Source organism: Gymnoscopelus braueri (genome assembly GCF_963280865.1).
Source record: "Gymnoscopelus braueri genome assembly, chromosome: 5".
NCBI lineage: Eukaryota > Metazoa > Chordata > Actinopteri > Myctophiformes > Myctophidae > Gymnoscopelus > Gymnoscopelus braueri.
The window spans coordinates 49,814,408-49,836,713 of NC_137606.1; the positions used below are offsets into that span (position 1 = coordinate 49,814,408).

At 41.5% G+C, this 22,306-nt stretch overlaps 1 protein-coding gene across 1 annotated transcript; it reads left to right on the forward strand.

Moving 5' to 3' along the window:
• The first annotated feature begins 1,411 nt into the window (after positions 1 to 1,411).
• LOC308085706 (ATP-binding cassette sub-family F member 3-like) lies at positions 1,412 to 18,382 on the forward strand. The gene is made up of 21 exons (XM_080428967.1): positions 1,412 to 1,513; positions 3,193 to 3,340; positions 4,764 to 4,840; positions 5,266 to 5,321; positions 5,527 to 5,624; positions 5,999 to 6,121; positions 6,962 to 7,228; positions 8,951 to 9,031; positions 9,152 to 9,211; positions 9,982 to 10,038; positions 10,456 to 10,478; positions 10,955 to 11,010; positions 12,239 to 12,439; positions 13,081 to 13,157; positions 14,496 to 14,540; positions 15,247 to 15,379; positions 16,611 to 16,699; positions 16,860 to 16,951; positions 17,499 to 17,631; positions 17,836 to 17,923; positions 18,055 to 18,382. The coding sequence occupies exons 1-21, from the start codon at positions 1,441 to 1,443 to the stop codon at positions 18,211 to 18,213; spliced, it is 2,136 nt and encodes a 711-aa protein (XP_080285093.1). The 5' UTR covers positions 1,412 to 1,440; the 3' UTR covers positions 18,214 to 18,382.
• The last annotated feature ends 3,924 nt before the right edge of the window (positions 18,383 to 22,306 follow it).

Below are 22,306 nucleotides of genomic sequence, written 5' to 3' on the forward strand. Positions count from 1 at the left end.
CAAACAGAAAAATGTAGATTGAAAAATGTGTCACATAGTCATATATACTGTATATGTGCAGTTGGTGGAAAGACTCCTTTAGACTATGCAACAGGTAATGTCCAACAAAATATAATACAAGTAAGAAAAGGTAAAAAGTTAAAGTTATAAGAAAGATCTAAGGTAATAGTAGTAGTAAGTCAGTAGTATAAGTAATTAAGTCTAAAAACACAAACTTAAGTGTGTTGGATGATAGACTATAACAGTGTATATCAACCTTTTTTGTGCCAAGGCACACCTGGCATAGCCAAAAGATCCCAGGGCACACCTAGATATACGGTATATATATATATATATATAATTATATGTATATATATATACACACACACACACACTAGGGGTGTGCCGATACACTAATTTCATGAAACAATACGATACGATATTGGGCACACAACTTCGATACGATACGCACTTTTTTATTATGAAATCATATGGGGGAGAAAAAAAGCAAATGCAAACAAATATTTCTGTTTTTGCATTATTCAGACATGCAAACTTGTAGCTTTTCAGCTTCCACTAGCCGTTTTGAATCCAAATAGGGCAATAGTGTGACACCTGACCCGAAAAAAAACAGCATGTTGTTTTTTTTTTTTTTTTTCCTAAATGATATTTTTTCAAACCTTCTTCAAACGGCGCGGCACACCTCAGCAGTAGCCCCGGCCCAAAATTGGGACGTTTGCCAGGGTTGATATACACTGGACTATAAGATAGATAGGCTAGTGTAGTGTGTAATGTTGCACCTCCCCTGGGACCAGGGATATACATATACGTATAGACTAGGCCAGTGGTTCAAACTGGGGGAACCCAGAGGACCCAGGGGGGGGCAAATTATTTTGGGGGGTCCTCAGATGATTAGCTTAATTTGCACCACAGTTTTCTCACTCAACAGTAAACAAACCAACATACAGTATAAGTGCATACAGGGTGTCTATCTGCTCATTTCCAAAGTGACAATTTAGTGACTTTTAAGAGCTTTTTAATACCAAATTGGCCAAATTGTCAAATATTATATAAGAAAGAGGCAAACATTGTGAAAATAGCCAATCTACAAGCTCACAACGCCTCGCAGTGCTAGTCGTGATAATATAATAAACCAGAAAAAGTGATATTAGAGATAAGAACAAGTACATAATGTTATCTTTATGCTTCCTTATCTAGAATACATGCATAAATAAATAAGGGCTATAATTGGTTCGCGCACATTCCCTGCATAATGTCGCCCTCTACTGGCCAATCAATAGTAACCGAGAGCCTTGACGGTTGGCCGACTGCCACGCGCGGTGAGTCAAGAAGACTACATTACCCATGATTCCACAGCCACATCCCTGCAAGACTGTCGCATGTTGGCGCCTGCGCGTCGCAGCGCCTGTCTCGTCAGTCAGTGAGTGAGGCCGGTGTATCATGGCGACGTACGTGGAGATCCTGAAGAGAGAGTTCCCTCACATTGACATCGAAGTATCCGACTATATCACAGGTAAATAGAGACAGGGACACCGCCGCCCAAAGCTCACACTTTATTCTAACCTAATGTGTTGATGTGGAAGGAATGTTGTTGGGTTTTGTCCCTTGTTTTAACCACGTGAAGCCCGGGCCGGTCGGTGCTGCTGCTGGGTGGCTAGCTCTGGTCCAGAGCGTTAGCGACTCTCTAACGCTCTGTTAGGAGCGGTTGCTATTCATTCTAATGGACTGAAAATTCCACTACTGTGTGAGGTCTCCAACTTTTGTAAAAAAAATAAGCGAAACGACTTCGCTACTCATCGAAACTAAGGCTGTTTTGCGTTGTTGAAAATATATTCTCCAAGGTGCGAAGCCTCTCAGGACCCCACCTTCTCTGTATAATACACTTTATGGGCAGAAAATAAAATATTTCCGCCAGACGGAAATTATTTTATTTACTCCATTGCGCCCTCTACAGATCTAGTCAATGGTAATTTATATTGGCCAGATCTGTAGAGGGCGCAGTGGAGTAAAAAACATAATTTCCATCTGGTGGTCATATTTTATTTCCTGCCAAAAAAAGTGTATTATACAGAGAAGGTGGGGTCCTGAGAGGCTTCCCACCCTGGAGAATAGACTTTCAACAACACAAAACTGGCTTTTTTCGGTCAGTAGCGAAATAGCATTGTTTATTTATTATTAAAGTTGGAGACCTCGCACTGTAGTGTAATTTTCGGTCTATGAGAATTAGCATGGCGCCTGGCAGAGCGTTAGAGAGAAGTCGCTAACGCTCTGGACCAGAGCGACTGGGTGGCTAATAGTGGAGTCTCAGGCCAATATGATCATCATCATCAATGACTGTACTTAATACGACCATAGAGAAAACTCATCACCTTTATTATCAATATTTGTAAAGCTATTTAGGCAGTACACGTTGATAGTTTATATTCCATTGGAAATAAAGATTTCCAATGGATAAAGAACCCAAATTCCATTTAAAGCATTTACACAAGTAGTACTTTAAAAAAAAAAAAATTACCTACCTGAGATGGACTAAACCATATCTGTTCAAAGCCAGGTACCAGACAGCCAGGGCTAATCTCTGATGTAATTAACATAAAATCCTGTTAACTAAGTAGTAAGAGTAGAGGTCCTGTTAGGACAGAAAACCAACAGTACTAGGTGTCTTGGTAGAATATAAAACCAGCAGAACTAGGGGTCCTGGTAGGATATAAAACCAGCAGTACTACAGGTCCAGGTAGGATAGAAAACCAGCAGTACTAGGGGTCCTGGTAGGATAGAAAACCAGCAGTACTAGGGGTTCTGCTAGGATAGAAAACCAGCTGCACTACAGGTCCAGGTAGGATAGAAAACCAGCAGTACTAGAGGTCCTGGTAGGATATAAAACCAGCAGTACTACAAGTCCAGGTAGGATAGAAAACCAGCAGTACTAGGGGTCCTGGTAGGATATAAAACCAGCAGTACTAGCCTAGGGGTTCTGCTGGGATAGAAAACCAGCTGCACTACAGGTCCAGGTAGGATAGAAAACCAGCAGTACTAGAGGTCCTGGTAGGATATAAAACCAGCAGTATTAACTAGAGGTCCTGGTAGGATATGAAATCATCTGAGCCCTGGCCCAGCCCTCACTTACTACATCTTTGAACTGAAAAATGCTTGATGGAAAGTTTTAAACCTTGAGATGTGTGTCTTTGTCAGGTGTGTTGGGAAGTGGGGGTGCTGACTTTGAGGATGGGGAGGAGCTCTTCGATGCGGTTGGTGGAGTCCTACAGGGATCGTCCTCTGACAACAAGAACGAAGATGACATCAGAGACATCTGTTTCCAGATGTTCGACACGCTTAATCTGTAAGACTACTAACTAGCTACTGACAACTACTAGCAACTACTAAATAACTACTCGTTCACATAACTACTAGTATTGGCATAACAGATGGAAGAACAGCAGCAGCAGCTGGAACGATATCATCAAATTATCTAAACTAACTGATCTACAAAATCTGTATAATAAATATTTACCATAGAAATGTGTCTGTCAGCCCAAAATGGGTCCCAACCCATTGTTTGGGAAACAAACTGTAAGGTCAAAAATTGTAAGGTCAGGGTTGGGTGATTGGCCAGCTGTTGGTTAATTAGATTGTGTGACCTTAAGGTCCACCCTCCACCAAACCGATGTCGGTGTCGGGTCGAAAGTTGTCGGTTTCGGCCATTGGATAGCTGGCGGAGAAGGGACAGAGATATGGGTTAGAGCTCTCTGGTTGGCTGCTTAGCCTTGAGAGGAGGGATAGCGGGGACCCTTTCTCAAATGCAATACAGAGGTAGTGCTTGCGGTAAATACATTTTGTCTGAATACAGCGCATATCCATGGTATAAATATTGCTATGCATGTGTGCTCAAAATGCCACACAAAAGCGTGCACGTGTATGGCTGGTCTCATTCAAACACCAGCTGTCAGATTTTCTCTGACACAAAACTAAACATGTATGCCGTATCTTCAACTTGCCAATAAGCACTTACTCCTGGTTTTCTTTAGGGCGAAAAAGGTCTGTAGAATCACTCAAGCAACCGGTGGTATTCCATGCTGTAGCTTTCGCTTTCGCTTTTTTTACATTACAAACCCGAATGTTCATTCTCCAACTAATTTCATGAGACAATGGATATTTACAGGGAGGATAGATTGGCCATTTTATCAAACCAACAATTGTGACTATGATGATGAACAACGTTGGATGACTTTGTGGATGCGCTCGTGTGGTATCCTACTGTAGGCTACTCAAACAGAAATGCCATTTTTTCCTAATCATTCTAGCCATTTATTATATTATATTGATCATTAGTTGAAGCAAAATGATATGGCCGTGTGCGCATTGCCCTGCTGCTTGCTGCAGGCACGCAGTGTTGTTGTAATTTACATTAAATACCAAAGATGTGATACACCAAAATAGTGATAACCTTGTGCCCATGGCCCCATGCCTTTTATAAGCACTCTGCAGTGCAGTAGTTATGTGTTTGTTGTTGAAAAGCACATGAAGCCATAGGCTATTTTTGGCACCATAGTAGCCATCTGTCGGTGCGGAGAGAGGTGTGGAGAGAGGTGCATTCAGCAACTTTTCCACACCTTTCAACCGACTGATCTCCCAACTTCATTGGACTGCCAGACCAGTCTGTTGTAATCTGTAGTTTTTGTCCGTCTGCTTGGTGTGGTGACACCCTAGAACTTGTACCAGTGAGTAGTGGTTCTGTAGGTGATGATGTGTTGTTGTCTCACCAGGACCAGCAGTGGCAGATCTCACCACCAGGTCAAGCTCGACACACCGGTCCAGCTGTCCCAGATTTCTACTCCAGACGGTAAGCACGTACACACACACACACATGCTCACGCACACACACACGCACACACACAGAATAAACTTATCTCGTACTAGTGACTAATCAATAGGGATGGGGTTCTGTAAGGAGGACCCGGCTTCTGAATTTCTCAAAATCTGATAAACAATGCCTCAAGGTTTCTGAGCTTATCATTACTCTTATTGATACTAGTGGGTCCTAACTCGAGTTTTTCCGGTACCGATACTGCCTAAAATGCTGGTCATCGGCGAGTATGCCAGCATATGCCATAGATCATTAAGCAGCATCAATTATGGTCTTAGTATCAATAAAAGTTAACGATCCCCATCCCTGCTAATCAATAGTGCCTGTTATCTATATCAATTGATATTTGTCATATGTTGTATACAGTACGGTATGACATGTTTTCTGTCTCCTCTCATCAGTGGTAGCAGATCAAGATGTCCAGGGTATTTGGATGGTGAAGAGGGGTCAGAATACGGTAACAAACATCATATCTCTTAAAGTATTAACATATGTGTTTCCACGGTAAAATGTTTAATTAACCAGTCACAGTCCAGTGTGTTATCACTGTAATGTAACTAACTTCGTTGTTATATCTAGGGATGCTTAATTGGCCTCTGTCTCTCTGTCTCTCTGTCTCTCTGTCTCTCTGTCTCTCTGTCTCTCTGTCTCTCTGTCTGCAGACAGTGGATGCAAAGAAGTTGGGGAAAGCAGAGGCCAAACTGAAAGCCAAACATGAGAGGAGAAATGAGAAGGATTCACTGAAGCCATCCACCCCTCTGTTAGTCACACACACACACACACACACACACACACACACACACACACACACACACACACACACACACACACACACACACACACACACACACACACACACACACACACACACACACAAGCTAGTGAACATTTAATAGTTGCTTTTATCCATATGAAGTGATGTCTAACAGTACTGTATGAAATGTGTTACTATCTCCTGTTGTTTTTGTTGCTCTGTGTCCTGAATAGGTGTTTTCCTATTATGGATATAGGTGTTTAACTTAGTGAATTAAAATGTCCTGTGATAACGTTTTTCTTTTGCTTAGTGTTTTATGTAAAGCACATTGAAGTTCCTTGTTGAAATGTAATAAACTCTCCTCTCCTCCCCTCCCTCAGGGTTTTGGAGGAGGCATCAGCCAGTCAGGCCAGCAACAAGAAGGACGCCCGAGTTGACCAAACGGGGAAGAATCGTAGCTATGACATTCGCATCGAGAACTTTGACGTTTCCTTCGGCGAGAGGTGAGTCTGCGTTTCCGTGGTGACGTCATTACCACTAAGGAAGCCAATAGATGCCATAATTCGAATGAAATGGCAAATTAAAAAATTCAATTGAAATAAGAGAAATGCTTTTTAATCTTCAGGAAATGAAAGCATGTTTTGAGACAAAATTAAATGTGCATCAGTGTTTACATTTAATCTACAGGTTTGCTCTTTCTAGAATTAAAACGATAAATTAAAGATCATTTGGTTTAAAAAAAAAAAGTTTCTCTTGTTTTATTGAAATTTTTGAATTAGCATTTTGATTTTAATATTGTCCACTATTTAGTGGGGCATTTTTTTGAAATTCTTAATAGAATAGAATGAGCATACTTGGGATATTAATACTTTTTTTTTATTGCATTTTCATTTCAATAACGTCACAAAAATCCCTTGACATCCTGAAGATTAAGAAGCATTTATCTTATTTCAATAGAATTTTCAAATTTCATTTGAATTATGGTATCCATTCGCTTCCATATACCACTCCCATCTAAGTTTCAAGCACAGTCAGGTAAACCTGATTTAGTTTAATGATTTTTATACAAATTTATGTAAAAAAGTGTTTAATAGCTGAACACTCTGTGTTCGGCTGGATAGCCGGAACATCTGTCACCTTTCCTGAGGCATGGAAATATAAAACAAAAAAATGGACCTTTTATTTCTGAGTGCGACCCTCCTTGTTTTGATTTTATGGGGGGTGTACTTGAACATCAAGCCGCCTCACGCTTCCACGGATTCCACTCCATCATATTGCATCATTACGTTTTGATATTGTTGAATGAATAAAGATGAATATTTTCCATTGAACTCTAAATCCAGGTCCCTCCTGCAAGGGGCAGAGATTAGCCTGATATTGGGCCGGCGCTACGGTCTGATTGGTCGTAACGGGCTGGGTAAGACGACCCTGCTGAAGATGCTGGCCAATCGCAGCCTGCGCGTCCCCGCCCACATCTCCATCCTGCACGTGGAGCAGGAGGTCGCCGGGGACGAAACGCTGGCGCTGAGCAGCGTGCTGGAGAGCGACACGGTGAGGGAGGGGCTACTGAGCGAAGAGAAGCAGCTTAATGTTCGCATCGCCAACGGAAGGTACGTTAACATTAACACTGAACAAAAGAGACAGCTTAAAGGGTTATTTCAGATTTTTTGAGTATTTTCTGTAGGAAATACTTACCATTAATGTAGTGGTTGCAAAGGTATTAATTGATTGCCCGAGTCCCGTGGTCAGAGTTATGGTCCGGTTCTGATAAATATGAAGTAGTACTATTTTTTGTGTCATATATTTTGTGCGTGAGTAGGCTGCCGCGGCGCAGTGATTCTGGACACAAACATTAGTACCATGTGACAGAGGGGTCGAAATTGAACGAAACCTGCTCTATATGGTAGCAATAGGTCAACAATACAAATGACACTAGTTTTTTTAATTAATTTATTTTTAATGAGCGGCCCCCACCAAATCTACTAATCTACCGGAACTACTTCATATTTATCAGAACCGGACCATAACTCTGACCACGGGACTCGGGCAGTCAATTAATACCTTTGCAACCACTACATTAATGGTAAGTATTTCCTACGGAAAGTACTCAAAAAATCTGAACTAACCCTTTAAAGACCTAATGAAATGAAAAATACGCTTTTAGAGCATAATGCGGTCATAATGAGGATCTATCATTAGATGCCCAAAACATTTGTATCAAAAGTCCCTAAAAGTCTATTTTTATTACTTTCTGTAAACGCAAACGTACTGCGTGATGACATAAGCAAGCCCTTGTGAATAAATATGAATATTGATTTCATTCACCCGTTTGATTCCCATAGCTAGTGTTCCTCCACTCGCACCTGATCTTAGGGAGACGCTCTTGGGCTGCTACATGCCGCCGCACTGCTCCCCTCTCTCGCTCTCTGCCTCAGCTGCACTGTGCAGTCTGATCAGTGCAGTTTTGAGGGAGTTTTGAGTCCATCAATCCCATAGCCCGGAGGCGACGGGACCATTAGCTGACACTGTGATTGGTTAAACCAAAACCTCACCCCTGTTTCTGAGATAAACTTAGCAAAAGAGTTAGAAATAAAGCGTGACGCCTTTACAACGCCTTGTGCTGCAAGGGCGTTGTGAGCTTGGAGATTGGCTATTTTCGGCAAAGAGGTTTGAGGGGTGTCGTGGAATTCAGTGGTCAATGGTACTAGTAAATAAGGGGGTCAGAGTCAGTACATAGAAGGTGGGGGGTTGGTGCTTTAATACATTAGCGGACAGGGGAGATGTACATTTGAGTACGCACAGGCCTGTGGCACAATCGTTCTGCCACGAGCACAAGGAATCAGACCATAGTTATACTGTCATGTTACAAGGACAAGCTGTACCATCAACAATAGCTATCAGGCCTAGGAGAGACATCTTGGCTCTACGTCATTTAGATATATGTATCATAGGGTACAAAGATGAATAACATAAGATGAACAACATAATGTACTGACAATAAGGTTACATATAAGCAATCATGATAACATAATATGATTTCGTCCACAGGGGAAAAGGAGCAAATCAAGAACTAATTATTTAAGGTTTAACTGGTTAAATGTCTGAAATGAAAAAAAAAAAACATGAATTTACACAACACTGACGATAGTCAATGAAGCTATGAAAAAGTTTAATATACACAATTGTATACAATATGTAGTGGGGGTCCCTGCTTCATCTCTCTCTCAGCTAAGGGGTCCTTGGCCTGAAAAAATGTTGAAAACCCCTGATCTAGAGGTCAACCTGATGTCCCTGATATGCTTAATAATTATGTGTGTGTGTGTGTGTGGTAGTGTTGAAGGGACGGAGAGCGTTCGACTGACCGAGGTTTATGCCAAGCTGGAGGAAATAGAAGCAGATAAGGCTCCTGCCAGGTAAATATGACATTAACCACTACAACAGTTTTTTCCCCCCTATTTTTTCATTATTTAGTTAAGACTGTGACTCATTTTTCTTCCTGTGTCACATGGTTTCTTTCTGTCTCACACAAACAGAGCGGCAATTATCCTGTCGGGTTTGGGCTTTTCTCCCAAGATGCAACAGCAAACCACCAAGTATGTCAGAATGAGCATCATCATCAGCTCCATCGTTTTATACCTCCCTTTATCTTAACCCTTTAAGTCTCCGTTAACACATTACCCGCCAAGATATTAAACATCGTTTTTTTATCCCCTTGCCAGCGTTTATTACCTTAAATAGACGATCTTTGAAACGCTGTGTGGAAATGTAAAAAAAAAAAAGTCTCCGTGGGTTGGGGGAGGGATCCGTGCAAACGGATGGTTTTCATCACAAAAAAAAAAATCTGAGTTAGAAGTGTTTTTCTGAAAATCCTAACGTTGGGCGGACGGCTGTCCGTTTTGTCACATCCGTCTATTGCTTCTCTGAGTGACAAGGGATCATTCCTAAGCTGTGTTAGAGCACCCTCTTGTGGAATTTTCCAAAAAATAATTTGAAAATAGAATGCATATCTGCGTTCTTGGCGAGCAAGTGATGCATTTAATAGAACCCATGTCTGCTTCCTTGGCGGGTAATGCGTTAACTTAGCTTAACTACATCCTGTTTTGACCATGTTATAGAAAATTACAAAACATTTTCCAAGGATTCCCCCCCACATTTCCAATCATTTTCTCAAGATTTCCCCCAAAACGTCCCATAACTTGGTTTCAAAAACGGCAAAATTAGCGATTTGTTGTACAATAAAGCATATAGGGCTTAAGTGGTTAACTTATACAAATCCATAACCATTACCTGTATATTAATATAAATCAACTGTGTGTGTGTGTGTGTGTGTGTGTGTGTGTGTGTGTGTGTGTGTGTGTGTCAGGGAGTTTTCTGGAGGCTGGAGGATGAGGTTAGCGTTGGCCAGAGCTCTCTTCGCAAAGTGAGTCTCCACAACTCTTCTAGTTGAACTTTGGCTGCACAATTACACTGTAGTAAAATCATAATCCACATAATGTTTGCTCAGTATTGACATCACAAATTAATCTCAATTACCGGTGATCGTGTCTCGCACCGGAAATAGCAGATCTACAAGTACAAATCAGGCATCCGGTTGAGTGCACAGTGGAACATTATCTTATCTGATTGGTCAGCTACTGCTGTGCTGTATGAGCCCTCGGGTATCAGCCATAGGCGTTATCTGGTATCACCCCCTCACCCAGGGCATATAGCTCAGTATGTTGTAGACTAGATACAGTATACTCTATGTATGTATTTACTTTGTATTAATAAATACACTGACAGATACCTTTTATAAACAGTTAGGGTCTAACAGCATTTCTTTATTTAATTTTTTTAGACCCGATCTCCTGTTACTTGATGGTGAGTAAACAGTAAATACTACATGTATAATTAATATTACTTAACTACCTGTTACTGTATTAGTATTATGTAGTAAAGGCTAAATATGATATGTACTATTAGTATTGTGTGACTGTACCTGATACTGTGTTGTATATTTAGTAGTATTACGATGGGTTAGTAGTCGTGCCGTAGGACGGTACTAGTAGTAGTAGTGGGGCCTAGGTGTTAACATGGTGGCTCAGGAGGTAGAGCGACCGTCTTGGAATCGGCAGGTTCCCTGTTCGATCCCCTTCACCTCCCAGCTGTGCTGTTTGTCAAAGTGTCCTTGAGCAAGGCACTGAGCCTCTAACTGCTCCTGATGAGAAGGTTGCTGCCTTTTTATGGTTTCTTCCACACCAGGGTGTGAATGGTTTTATTTTTATTTTTATTGTTATTGTTGCACTAATTGATTACTATTAGTATTGGTCAAATTATTTATGTGTTGTGTGTTCCAGAGCCTACCAACATGTTGGATGTCAGAGCCATTCTGTGGTTAGAGAACTATTTACAGGTTTGTTTAATAACCTCTCTGACACTGTCTCCCTCTCAGCTGTCCTACCGTCTGTCTCTCCTACACTGTCTCCCTCTCAGCTGTCCTACTGTCTGTCTGTCCTACACGGTCTCCCTCTCAGCTGTCCTACTGTCTGTCTCTCCTGCACTGTCTCCCTCTCAGCTGTCCTACTGTCTGTCTCTCCTACACTGTCTCCCTCTCAGCTGTCCTACTGTCTGTCTCTCCTACACTGTCTCCCTCTCAGCTGTCCTACTGTCTGTCTCTCCTACACTGTCTGTTTCTCAGCTGTCCTACTGTCTGTCTCTCCTACACTGTCTCCCTCTCAGCTGTCCTACTGTCTGTCTCTCCTACACTGTCTCCCTCTCAGCTGTCCTACTGTCTGTCTCTCCTACACTGTCTCCCTCTCAGCTATCCTACTGTCTGTCTCTCCTACACTGTCTGTTTCTCAGCTGTCCTACTGTCTGTCTCTCCTACACTGTCTGTTTCTCAGCTGTCCTACTGTCTGTCTCTCCTACACTGTCTCCCCCTCAGCTGTCCTACTGTCTGTCTCTCCTACACTGTCTCCCTCTCAGCTGTCCTACTGTCTGTCTCTCCTACACTGTCTCCCCCTCAGCTGTCCTACTGTCTGTCTCTCCTACACTGTCTCCCTCTCAGCTGTCCTACTGTCTGTCTCTCCTACACTGTCTCCCTCTCAGCTATCCTACTGTCTGTCTCTCCTACACTGTCTGTTTCTCAGCTGTCCTACTGTCTGTCTCTCCTACACTGTCTCCCCCTCAGCTGTCCTACTGTCTGTCTCTCCTACACTGTCTGTTTCTCAGCTGTCCTACTGTCTGTCTCTCCTACACTGTCTCCCCCTCAGCTGTCCTACTGTCTGTCTCTCCTACACTGTCTCCCTCTCAGCTGTCCTACTGTCTGTCTCTCCTACACTGTCTCCCTCTCAGCTGTCCTACTGCCTGTCTCTCCTACGCTGTCTCCCTCTCAGCTGTCCTATTGTCTGTCTCTCCTACACTGTCTCCCCCTCAGCTGTCCTACTGTCTGTCTCTCCTACACTGTCTCCCCCTCAGCTGTCCTACTGTCTGTCTCTCCTACACTGTCTCCCTCTCAGCTCTCCTAATGTCTGTCTCTCCTACACTGTCTCCCTCTCTCAGTTGCCCTACTGTCTGTCTCCTACACGTCTCTGAGCTGTCCTACTGTCTTGTCTTTTAACCTGTGTGTGTGTTGTGGACAGACATGGCAGAAGACCATCCTGGTCGTGTCTCACGACCGTAACTTCCTTAACGCCGTGGTGACGGACATCGTCCACCTGCACTCCCAGCGACTGGACAGTTACCGCGGCAACTACGAGAACTTTGTTAAGACCAAAGAAGACCGAATGAAGAACCAAGTCAGAGAGTATGAAGCTCAGGTTCAATACAGAGAACACATACAGGTACTGTTAACTACTGTACAACTATATTACTGTTACTGTGCTACTACCACCACTTCAATGCAGAGAACACATATAGGTACTGTTAACTACAGGAGCCGAGCTCCGGTAACTGCCTGTTGTGCTCCGGGGAATCTAGAAGGTACTCCGTCACCTCAAATGCACATACAATACAATATGTTTTTATATTAGGCTTTTTATTATTTCAACTTTCACATTTCCCCCCCTCAATGTCCCTTCCTGCAATGGAAAAGTACCGTGGATGAAATGAAATCGAGTTATGTTCGTAAATCGCCACAATTTAAACACTTTATTAGTTCGCTGTTAGAAATGGTTGCGCCCATGAGCCGGGTGATCTGACTCCTCCGCAAATAACTCAAAGGCCCCGCCTCCCCCTCATGTCAAAATAGTTGTCAATGTTTACAACTTGATGAGAGGACATGTGGAAATATCCTGACTTTCAAGTCTATACTACAGTTTACAATTTCGGCATTTAAGCAGCTGTTACGTGGTCAAGGAAACAAACCTAAGTAACAAAAAACATGAGAACGAGTGAAGACATATGTCTGCATGCATGGTAGCCATTTGTCTATTGAAAGGTTTCTGGCACAGGAATTATAATAATAATACTAATGTGTTTTCAGGTGTTCATCGACAGGTTCCGGTACAACGCCAACAGAGCAGCTCAGGTTCAGAGTAAACTCAAACTGCTGGAGCGACTGTGAGTAAACTACCACAACATAGTGTTAACATGAGTAAACTACCACAACATAGTGTTAACATGAGTAAAGTACCACAAGCATATTGTTAACATGAGTAAACTACCACAACATAGTGTTAACATGAGTAAAGTACCACAAGCATATTGTTAACATGAGTAAACTACCACAACATAGTGTTAACATGAGTAAAGTACCACAAGCATATTGTTAACATGAGTAAACTACCACAACATAGTGTTAACATGAGTAAACTACCACAACATAGTGTTAACATGAGTAAACTACCACAAGCATATTGTTAACATGAGTAAACTACCACAACATAGTGTTAACATGAGTAAAGTACCACAAGCATATTGTTAACATGAGTAAACTACCACAACATAGTGTTAACATGAGTAAACTACCACAACATAGTGTTAACATGAGTAAAGTACCACAACATAGTGTTAACATGAGTAAACTACCACAACATAGTGTTAACATGAGTAAACTACCACAGCATAGTGTTAACATGAGTAAAGTACCACAAGCATATTGTTAACATGAGTAAACTACCACAACATAGTGTTAACATGAGTAAAGTACCACAAGCATATTGTTAACATGAGTAAACTACCACAACATAGTGTTAACATGAGTAAACTACCACAACATAGTGTTAACATGAGTAAAGTACCACAAGCATATTGTTAACATGAGTAAACTACCACAACATAGTGTTAACATGAGTAAACTACCACAACATAGTGTTAACATGAGTAAACTACCACAACATAGTGTTAACATGAGTAAACTACCACAACATAGTGTTAACATGAGTAAAGTACCACAAGCATATTGTGAACATGAGTAAACAACCACAACATAGTGTTAACATGCACATTGTTAAATATTGTTGCTGTCGGGCAGAAACCTCTTATCTGCATTTTCTATTTTCATAAATTAATGCCCTGCTTGATCACACTACAGCGTCACACCAAAGCATCAAAAGTAGCAGATATAGCTTATAGATCTGCTACTTTAGCTATTTTTGAATTTGAATCCTGAAAAGTAACTGTTTTGGACATTTGATGGAGTTTTCTACCCAACAGACGATGTGCTGATGTGATCACTGTTAACTTAATTAGTATTGAATTAATTACTTAACCACTTAAGCCTGTTTGTCACACGACAAAAAGGCGAAAGTAGCCAAGCTCAACACACACACGCACACGCCCTCGCACACACGCACACACACACACAGACTACAGCGGAGTTGGGTGAATAAAGAGGACATCTTTTATTTGGGTAGGTCTATAATTTCCCCCTGTCACTGTGTGTTTGTGTTTGTGTAGGCCTGAACTCAAGCCTCTTGAGAAGGAAACCGAAGTGACTTTAAGGTGAGATAACTTCACTGTTATTTTAATTCAGATACTGGTGTGTGTGAGACATTGACAGTACCAGCATGTTTAAAATGAAGCAACACTTTAAAGGATTTTGCAGATTTTCCTCAAAGCCCAGGTTAACCCATTCAGTCTGGGAACGCATCTGTCATTTTAGATTTCTTTGGCTATTCAAAAATAGCAGATATACAAGCTCATTTTTTTTTTAAACGTATGTTGCTATAATATCAGTGCTTCTCAAACTTTTTTCAAGTCAAGGACCCCCCAAAATGATACGTATTTGTCCGCGGACCCCATCTCGAAATATTTAGTTCCAGGGACCCCCAGAAGCAAAGATTTTAGTCAAAAATAGCAGATCTTCATAGTGCGGCACTCAGTGCCACGTTATGAGCTTGAAGATCTGCTATTTTTGAATAGCCCAAAGTATCAAATCAGGGTTATAGCAAAAAAAATCACACAGTATGCCTTCCCGGATTGAATGGTTTAAAGGATTTTGCAGATTTTCCTCAAAGCCCAGGTTAATTGTGGACACCTCTGACAAGGGACAATGGTGTTTTGTCAAGTGGTCAGATGGGTGGGCCGAAAACGATTTTCAATTGTACCCTTGTCTATCAATTTGGGGGTCCTTGACACGAAAGCGTTTGTGAACTACTGTTGTATAATGTGTGTGTGTGTGTGTGTGTGTGTGTGTGTTGCTGTGCAGGTTTCCAGATAACTTTGAGAAGCTGTCTCCTCCCATCCTGCAGTTGGATGAGGTGGAGTTTTATTACAATCCTGAAGTCAAAATGTTCCTAGGACTCAACGTCTCCGCCGACCTCGAATCACGCATATGTATAGTAAGACCCACACACACACACACACACACACACACACACACACACACACACACACACACACACACACACACACACACACACACACACACACACACACACACACACACACACTACCAGAGGTGGGACAAAGTTCCTATGTTGCAAGTCCAAGTCGAGTCTCAAGTCTTTGCTCAAGTCCAGAGTCAAGTCCAAGTCCTACACTTTTAGTTTTGAGTCCCAAACAAGTCATAATGCTAATTAATGATATGATATTTATTTACATAAATCATGAGCATTTTTCAGAATTTGCATTTATTTTGGAACAAGGGTTCTTCCAGGCCAACAGAACGCAGATACTGTACTTTTGATATCCTCCTTGAGGACCGGGTTTAAAGCGGCACTCTGTAACTTTATTTTATGAATAAAATGTAATTTTGTCCAATCTGTATGGTAGAGTATGTTAATACGATATAACTTATACTATCAGAGTGGTTGTATTTTGTCTCACTGCTCTTCTATTGAGCCATTTAGATCATGTCAAAGGTCATCTCTCAACCTAGACACAGGATCTGACACAAATTCAATTTATCATCTGAGCAAGCAGGCATGCTCTATTATCACAATGGTAAAAAATGCAGCACTTGCACAGGAACCGTGTTCAAATCCGGGGTAGAAGCGGAAAGTTACATAGTGCAGCTTTAACCAAACTATTACTTTTATGTTCCACAATAGACAAGGGCAAGTTGCAGTCAATAACTAAATGGGACAGTATTGCATTGGTTATTGCTTTATACTGTGGATGAGTGGAGTTGTACTGGTGTACACCGGTGTCCATGAACTGGGAGATTAGAGGCTGTTGAACATGTGATGTGTTGTGCTGGGCCTGCATTTACTCATCTGTAAAATAGCATATTCACCCATTAATACCAGGAAAGCATCTGTGTCATTTTAATTAATAGCATGACAATCATTTTAACCACGGTAACCATTATTTTATATTTTGGCTAATCAAAAATAGCAGATATACAAGCTCATAGCTATAGCTAAGAGCTTGTAGATCAGCTATTTTTTAGATCAATTTTTAACTCAAATCTTTGCTTCTGGGGGTTCCTGGAACAAAATATTTTGAGACGGGGGTCGTGGCCAAAATACGTTCGCCTATAATGAAATGCCCAAAATAGGGATGCCAGATTGAAATTGGTTAACGTTAATGTGTGTGTGTGTGTGTGTGTGTGTGTGTGTGTGTGTTAAGGTTGGGGAGAATGGTGCAGGTAAAACCACCGTCCTCAAGCTGTTGATGGGAGAACTCACACCAGTTAACGGGATTAGGCAGTCTCACAGGTACGTTTACATCACTGTCTAATATCGTCGCGGTTTCCACCCGACTGATTGATTGAATACTTTATTAACAGTTTGCAAAGACAAGCACAGGGGAAGTACAGTTCAATACAAGGTCTGTTATGGTTGTTGTTAAGGTGTTCTTGTGTCATGTGTCCTCTAGGAATCTGAAGATCGGCTATTTCAGTCAGCATCACGTAGACCAGCTGGATCTGAACGTCTGCTCAATAGAACTACTCCTCAACAAGTTCCCTGGTAACACTCACTCAACCTCTTGTTGTTGTCATATTTCCCAGGCATATAGCCCAGGCTTTTATTTAAGCAATTATATTACCTAACCTTGTAAAAATGAGGCTATGGAATAATAAAGTATGAATAATTAATTTGATCTCGCACGATTTTCTCAGCCCCAACCATGAAGAGAGGTCTGCAGTCTTTGTATGAAGTTTTACGGGATAATATTTAATAGAAAAAGATGTTAGGTTAAAAATGTGCTTGGTTCGAACGTTTGTGTTTTTTTGGTAACAAATAACTACTTAATGCATAATGATAGTCTGTGGAACACTTGAACCCAGCATCCATATTCTGGGGGGGGGGGGGGGGGGGGGGACATTAGCCAAAAATAGCCGATCTACAAGCTCACAAATAATAGCTTGTACATCGGCTATTTTTGGCAGAGAAACGTGGTGCAAGGACAGTTGCAACTTGGGTCTGTTTCTCTAAGAACTGAGTGTTTAAGTGGTTAATAGGATGAAGACAGATGAAGTCGGATATGAATCCATGTGAAACCTCTCTCTTGCAGGCAGAAACGAGGAGGAGTACAGGCATCAGTTAGGAGGTTATGGCATAACGGGGGAGTTGGCCACGCGACCTGTTGCCTCCCTGTCTGGAGGACAGAAGAGCAGAGTGGCCTTCGCTCAGATGACCATGCCCTGGTAAACAACACAATGCAATACATGTGGGGGGGGGGTCACAAATCACACATTAGGACTTGGCCATAAAACATTTTTCCTTTAATCCTTGTAGACAACATAAACAAGGGGATAAATTGTTAAATCCTGAATACCTCAGGATTTTACAATTTATGAGGAACTGAGTCTGGGACCAAATGTTTGAAGATCTGTCTGTCTGTCTGTCAGTCCAAACTTCTACATTCTAGATGAGCCCACCAATCATCTGGACATGGAAACCATTGAGGCTCTGGCCAAAGCGCTCAACAAGTTCAAGGTAAAAAATAAGTAACCAGCTGTTCATATGACAATATTAAGTAAAAAAAAGGCATTGACACATATTTTCCAAATTTTATATATAAATGATTTCATCCCACTGAGTTGTAACTCCTCCCCCTTGTCGCCCAGGGCGGCGTGGTCCTGGTGTCCCACGACGAGCGTCTGATTCGGATGGTGTGTCAGGAGCTGTGGGTCTGCGAGTACGGCAAAGTGAGACGGATCGAAGGCGGTTTCGACGAATACCGCGACATCCTGCACGAACAGTTCCGCAAGGAGGGCTACCTGTGATTGGTCAGTCGGGTGGCCTCAACAGCCAATCGGCGTGCCCCGCGACCAGGCCAATCAGCACAGCCAGACCCGACAACCCTACTCTGACCGCAACTGACTCGCCAGCCAGCCGTATATAACTTTACATAATATGAGACGAACCAATCAGACATGGAGGAACGTGAGCACCCACCCCCCCACCCACCCCCCTCTCTCTCTTTCTGGACATACAGTACAGTACAACTCTGACACGTGTTGAGTCTTCTGTACCTCGCTGCTCCAATACCCCCCCCTACAGGATGAATGAACGTGCTGTCACACAGACACCAATGTTGTTGGACATTTGGAGAGACTGAATGTCCCCTTGTCAACCTCAGCGATGTTGGACATTTGGAGAGGCCGAATGTCACCTTGTCAACCACACAGATGTTGGACATTTGGAGAGGCCGAATGTCAACTTGTCAACCACACAGATGTTGGACATTTGGAGAGGCCGAATGTCAACTTGTCAACCACACAGATGTTGGACATTTGGAGAGGCTGAATTGCCCTTGTCAACAGTAACACACAGATGTTGGACATTTGGAGAGGCCGAATGTCACCTTGTCAACCACAGCGATGTTGGACATTTGGAGAGGCTGAATGTCCCCTTGTCAACCACAAAACGTTTCTTTTCGGCCAATGTAGATATCATTTAGTCACACACTCTTGTTTAATACTTTCATTGGGTAAATGTTTATAAAACCCCTCAGACACGTCACTTTTTTTTGGCATGTCATTATAGGCAAAGATTTATCATTATTTAATTTTTTTGCAAACATAACCCATCTAATATTTTTCATGAAAAAACAAACAATTAGATATCGTCTTTGTCAGGTGGAAACCTCATATTTCCAAAACGGTTATTTTTCAGGATTCAAATTGGAGAGTAGCAGATCTACAAGCTCAAAACGCATCTACTCGCGCTGCTTTTCGAGCTTTTGATCTGCTACTTTGATGCTTTTTGTGTGACGCTGTATGATCAAGTAGGGCGTTAATTTACAAAAAAAAACAAAAAGTTAAAATACAAGGTTTCTGCCCGGCAGCAATGACGTTTCAGTGGTTAACATGTTTATCATTAAGACCGGGAACGCATCTCCGTCATTTTTAGATTTCTTTAAATCTAGCAGATCTACAAGCTCATAGCACGGCACCGAGTGCCGCGCTATGAGCTTTTGTATATCTGCGATTTCTTGGAAAATCATGAACATTTGGGCAAATATTTGAATATATATCTTTGCAAGCGAACATTTGTAACTCAAATCTTTGCTTCTGGAAAAACCTTATGTTGCTACAGTATAATATCAGAGGTTCTCAAACTTTTTCATGTCAAGGACCCCCAAAATTATATGTATTTGGCCGCGGGCCTTCATCCCAAAATATTTCGTTCCAGGGACCCCTTCAGAAGCAAAGATTTGAGTTAAAAATGTTCGCTTAATTTTTTTTTTAAATGTAGTGGAACTGACTTCTCATGTTACGTAAATAACCATGGACATACAGCAGAAGACCGCTAATGTTACTATGTATGTGTGGTGGTGGGTGTTTGACAACGGGGATTTCTGATTGGACGGTTGGCCTATCTGTCATTTTAGCTTCCTTTCCAGATCCGAGGAGCGGAGAGTGTATAAATATCATACCCTGTTGAAGACATTATCAGAATTATAAAAAAGACTAAATACAAATAAATGATAAGTTTTCCTGTCATGTCATAGTTAACTTATACCTTACTTTCTGCTGTTTAAAAAAAAAATGCAACACCGTACTAATAAAAAGGTCATAAAGGTCATAAAATCCCAATCAGTCCTAATCAATCAAACCTGATAAATGAGTCACTTATTCCATATATCTGTGTTATTGGTTCCAAACCGAGGCTGACAGTGGTTCTCATAATAATAATAACAACTGATAGGCCTAGCATATACATATTTATATGTATATATAGCCTATATATATCGATTATATATCAGATATAGGCCTATTATTGTAATTATTGTTGTTGTGAACATTAAAACATTGTGAGCTTGTAGATCTGCTATTTTCAAATGGCCGAAATGTATATAGGTAGGGTTGAAGTGGTTTTGTAATAATAATCAAAATCAGTAAATAGTAACTTAAGTTGTCAAATAATTGTAGTGGAGTATAAGTACAATATTTGCCTCTGGGATGTAGTGGAGTAAAAGTATTGAAAATTGGAAATACTCCAGTAAAGTAAAAAATACCTCAAGTACTTACAGTAAGTACAGTACTTGAGTATATGTACTTAGTTACTTTAGCTCTGTCACTGTCCCCCTAACCATTGAACACCGATCGTGGACTAAACACACAACCACAAAAACAAAATATTAAAGTTTTTAATCTAGAAGATGTATAGACAGACAACAAACTAAACAATATAATGGAGAACAGTTTAAACACAGCTCCAGTCCGGTGGTCGCGATCGCAATGCGGTCGTGAGGAGATGCCGGGCCGTTTCCCCACTGGTGTCTTGTAGATCTGCTATTTTCAAGCTGGTGCAGGCAGCAGGTTCCCTGGTGCTTTTTCCACACAGCATTCGCGAATTTATATGAATGTTTTTAGTTAGCAGCTGTGCATGTTAAAGTATTGAAGATTGTTAAACTTGGGCAATTATATACTACGCTGCTCATGGAGAGCAGTGTGGGGGGTAGCGACCAGATGGACGATTGACTGGAGATGTGGTGGTCAATGGGCGCCATCATGTGGACACATGGTGGAATGTCTCAACACTGTCAACAGTAAAACATTACGGCATAATGTTGCTGTCTGTCTGTCTGTCTGTCTGTCTGTCCACCCATCCATCCATCCATCCACATCCATCCATCCATCCATCCACCCATCCATCCATCCATCCACCCACCCATCTATCCATCCATCCATCCATCCATATCCATCCATATCCATCTATCAGTTTCGATTCTGACCAAACGGACAGAAATCAGTTTCGATTCTGTCGAACAAGTTCTTGTAAACAGGATATGGAGGATGGGCTGTACAGGGACAGCTCTGCAAGCACTGACACCACTCCCTAACTGCTCACTCCATACAGTTTTATGCAAAGCTGCTGCATGTTCTTTTGGGATTCATTCCAGGAAGTTCTGTAGGCTAGTACCAGTCAATGTACAGGGCAGGCACTCACGTCAGAAGTCTTCAATGTGTGTACAGGTACGTATTTTATTTTTTATTTTTGTTGACATATGTATGTATGTTGACATTTGTGGAATTTATAATCTAAAGTAAAGAATTTATTGTGTTTTGTTTTTGGATGCAAAGTAACATGTGATCACGGTTTCTATCTTTTATTGTCCTGCGCGTTCTTTTGAAATTCAAGACATTCTCAACCTTATCTTCATATAATTGGTCCTCACTAATGCTCATTATTCACCTGTTTCCTAGGCTGTGTGTTTTCCACTTCCTGTCGATTTGATCCAATGAAATCCAATTAAACTGGTCAGATGACCAATGATATCCAATGAAATTGACAGGAAGTGGAAAACACACAGTCTAGGAAACAGGTGAATAAGATGGTACAATTTATATCTACACTCTTCATCTCATTAGTGGGCTGTAGACAGTTCAGCAGTGGTGGAAAAAGTACTCTAATTCTTTACTTAAGGAGGTGGTGCTCAGTGTTGGAAAAGTTACTAAAACATAGTAATATATTACTTACTTACTATAATGCCTCTTGACAGGGGTTGAGACAGGTAGAGATAAGGTATCCCAGCAGTGTCTACCATGCTGTGAACCAGGCATGATAGGCACTTTGGGCTTATAAAGGAGACCAATGACGCATAAGGACCCCTCAGGGACCCCCATGCCTCCTGGCCTCCTGAAAGGGGCTGGATAATGTGCTTATGTATTTTGAAACATGTGAAATGAAACTAAAAGGAGGCACAGAATACAGTGTAAACAGCATGAAACGTTTTCACATACCTTATGAAAAACCACCATGTGTCTCAATAGAGCCTCCTGACAGGGCTGCTAATGTGCTTATGTACTTTGGAACATGTGAAATGAAACAAAAGTAGGCACAGAAACAGTAAACAGCATGAAACGTTTT

Excerpts from the sequence above, each read along its gene's own strand:
- LOC308085706 (XM_080428967.1), top strand. The coding sequence starts at position 1,441 with ATGGCGACGTACGTGGAGATCCTGAAGAGAGAGTTCCCTCACATTGAC. Across the intron at positions 4,841-5,265 it reads CCAGATTTCTACTCCAGACG|TGGTAGCAGATCAAGATGTC; the intron begins GTAAGCACGTAC and ends TCCTCTCATCAG. Across the intron at positions 7,229-8,950 it reads GTTCGCATCGCCAACGGAAG|TGTTGAAGGGACGGAGAGCG; the intron begins GTACGTTAACAT and ends TGTGTGTGGTAG.